This window comes from Limulus polyphemus, unplaced genomic scaffold (assembly GCF_000517525.1).
Source record: "Limulus polyphemus unplaced genomic scaffold, Limulus_polyphemus-2.1.2 Scaffold2641, whole genome shotgun sequence".
NCBI classification, from domain to species: domain Eukaryota; kingdom Metazoa; phylum Arthropoda; class Merostomata; order Xiphosura; family Limulidae; genus Limulus; species Limulus polyphemus.
Genome location: NW_013668251.1, coordinates 153,284 through 156,888, shown reverse-complemented (window position 1 = coordinate 156,888; position 3,605 = coordinate 153,284). Strand labels below are relative to the sequence as shown.

Sequence of the window (3,605 nt, the reverse complement as noted above, 5' to 3'; positions counted from 1 at the left end):
TCTCCTCAACCTGAAGAAGTCTGAAAGCCAACACTCAAGACTCGGAATGACGGAATCGTGTATGCCTTACTCAATCTGAGGAAACAGAACTCTTCCAGTATGGAATTGTGAACACTCATCCTCACTCCCCAACCGTGAGGGCAAGGTAAATTCCACTTACCCCAGAATCATGGAGAGGACGTAGAACAAACTCTTCCATAAACAATGAGCTGAACCAACATTGATCAAACAGAAGGGCCATGCACAACCCAACTGGATAGCTGAACTGGTATTATGAGTAGACTCCCACATAGGCTGGTGTCTCTCCTACTGAAGAAAACCAATCAAAGGCATCTTTTCCCAAAGTGGCCTCCTTTTTGTTTTTTGTCATTTAAAGACTGTGTCAATTACCATTGACTGAAACAACATTTGGTCAGGTAAGTTTGTTTAGTTAGAGCAAAGCAACATTGGGCCATCTGTTGTGTCCACTATAGGGAATTGAACTCTGGATTCCAGCATTGCAATTCCATAAACTCACTACGGTCCCACAGGGTCTCTGAAAAGCCAACAGACTAATAGAAGGTGCAGGAAAAGGTGAATCTAAATTATCTCTAGAATGTCGAGGATTGCCCTCAATTGCAGCCTCGAAGCCCCCCCAAAGGAACACCACAGAACCAAATATACGTCTCATCTCGCTACGAATAAAATCACCGACAGTCTCTAATGAAAGTAAGTCTCCCCCCCAGTTGTTGTGTGACACTAGATATCAGAGATGGGATAGGAGAGATATGATTTGCCTCCATGCCTGAAATAATAATCCAGGAATTCATACTGTAAATTGGCTTGCCAATTGAAAAAAAAATAAAAAATTTAACGAAAATCAACTAGGTAACACAGAATTTTCAAAGTATCTCCCATTTGTTATGCTTTGTTGAGAAAAATTGATAACATTATCTGAATGAGGTGCTTATATACAGTACTAGGATAGAAGGCGCGCATTGACATAGGTAGAGAGTGTCACAAGACAAATATTGTTAAGTGCAATTAAGTGTGGTATAAAAGACTGGAGCAAGCAAGAAAAATAAGACCAATGCTTAGACGGGCAAAGAAGAAACTCTGGTACTCGAGTAATAGCTGTAGTGTGAGAGAAGGTGCAAGTATGTTTTGGAATTACATGTTTGGAGAACTCCATTTGCTTTGCCATGTCCAAAATTTTATTCACAATTTGTGGATTATGGTCTAAAGTTTTTCAGAGAAAAAAAAAGATATTAATAATTTTTAGGACAATTTAACATATTTCTGTAATAAATGTGAAAAACATTTTGTGTACTTCATACATTTATATTTAGTTAGTAAGATGATACAGAGATTGTCAAAACAATGTACATGTAGAGTGTGCTTTTAATTTCTGTAATAAATGTGAAAAACATTTTGTGTACTTCATACATTTACATTTAGTTAGTAAGATGATACAGAGATTGTTAAAACAATGTACATGTAGAGTGTGCTTTTAAAGTGGAAGCTGTTGACAGCTTCAATAGTTTTTAAAATGTGTAAATATAAACATTGATTTTAATTATCTATTAAATTTTATATAATACATGTGCAGATTATTCATATTTAATTTCTACAGTGTTTTGTATTGACATATAAACATTATAATCAATCACATGTGTAGCTTGTCATATTTGATAAACAGAAAAGTTAGCATTAAAGAACTGTAATAATAAAATAGAGAAAATTATTACTCAATATTACCTACAACTGAGAAAGTCATTCATTAAAATAATGATGTACTTCTGCTGGATCCTCGAAAGTGTTCTGTTTCAAGAGTAAATAAAACCAAAATTAAAAGTAACAAATATTTTTATTTCTCAATTTTGAAGTTCATATGTCATGCTGTTTTGTAATCTACAGAGTGCATAATTCTTCTTGTGATTTATGGCACATGCATGTTTTACTGATGTCACATCATTTTAATGTGTATTGACTGACTGACAACACACTACTGTATAGTGGTATGAGTCATTAAAACAGATGACCCCTCCAACCATCAGTATTATAAAATAACATCATCAAACTGATGACATAATAGAATCCTTACATAACAAGTAGTTAAGAACTTATTGATAAAAATTGGATTACTTTTGTATTTGCATTAGCTGTTAGTTGAAAGATAAATGCAACTAATAAAAAGAAATACTATGAGAAAACTCTCATGTTATATTTTATTGATACAATTTCCAGTGTACAAGACTCCTCCTAAATATTATTTAGCCATCAATTAGTAAGCAACTGCAAATGCTAATAGCATGTATGACAAAAAAAAGCCATTAAAAAAAAACTTACAGAAAACCATTATCTTTAAAATATAGTTTTAGTTTTTCCTCCTCCTCATTAGTCAAAGGCAAAAGAGGTGATCTTGTTGGTCCTCCATAATATCCAAGAAGGTCCATAGCTTTCTTCACTCCAGCAATTCCATATATTTTAGTTACCTGGTAAAGATAATTGAATAAAAATGAACATCTAAGCAAAAACAAGCTCAATATTCATATCAAAATAACAATAAGTCAAAAATATGTATCATAGTAAAGACAACAAGTTAACAGCACCTAATAATGTAGACATACAGACAATTACATGAATGGATAAAGGCTTGTAAAACTATATGTAATTATTAGTGGAAACTAAAATGGTTCAGGTTAGTTACCTCTATGAGACCTGGGTGCATTGAATTGACACACTTGTTAAGGAAATAATTTGAAACTTCAACATTATTTTCTACAGATTATGTAACTTGTGAAAATAAAACATTATTTTTATGAATCCACATCTTTAACATTTCAGAAAGATTTCATTGCGATATCTTTTTTTAAGAAATAATTAAAAATGCTTACCTTTGTTTTAGATTTTTAATTACTGATTTTTATGTCTTACCACAATATTTTAAAACTTTTGCTAATTTGACTTTACAAAATGGAAAATTTTATCACTGTTCTGAATCAAAGAAACAAAGCATGCAGTTTGAAAGCCATTGGCATATATGAAAAAATAACTTTAACATACCAAAATTATAATCAAGTCAACTTTCTTAAATCGATACAGTACTGCGGAAAAGTGTTAGGACAAAGTCAAAAATTAGATTTCAGACAACTTTTGAAGAATAATGGAAGATAAATCACAGGTGAAACATCAAAATTTTATTAATCTTCATATTTAGTACAACAGAAACTCAGTGGAAATGCTTGAGTTCAGCAAACAGTTAATATTTTCTATGTCTCCCTTTTGCTTTAATAACTGCAGACAGTCTTTCATGCATTGTTGTAACATATTTAATCAAAGTGTTCTTTGGTATTTTACTCCAAATGTCTCTAACACACTCACATAAAGTTTCTTTGGAAGTAACTTTTGATTTGTCAAGTTTTTCATCTATCAAATCCCACATTTGCTCAACTGGGTTGAGATCAGGACTCTGTGGGGGCTATTGCATCATTTGAATGACTCCAGCAGCTTCTTTCTTAGCTAAGTAATCTCTGCATCGGTTGGATGAGTGTTTGGGGTCATTATCTTCTTGGTAGTAGAATTTTTTACCAATAATACACAAGCCACTGGGTATACCATAACGG

The 3,605-nt window shown here is 32.6% G+C and overlaps 1 protein-coding gene across 1 annotated transcript in view; it reads right to left on the bottom strand.

Annotated features, from left to right (window-relative positions):
• Window positions 1-2,169: 2,169 nt before the first annotated feature.
• LOC106467514 (4-hydroxy-2-oxoglutarate aldolase, mitochondrial-like) overlaps window positions 2,170-3,605 on the bottom strand; it is a 72,116-nt gene continuing 70,680 nt past the window's right edge. Inside the window, exon 7 of the mRNA XM_013927872.2 lies at window positions 2,170-2,474. Within this exon, the coding sequence (XP_013783326.1) occupies window positions 2,325-2,474 (150 nt within the window). The 3' untranslated portion in view covers window positions 2,170-2,324. The remainder of the gene's footprint in view (window positions 2,475-3,605) is intronic.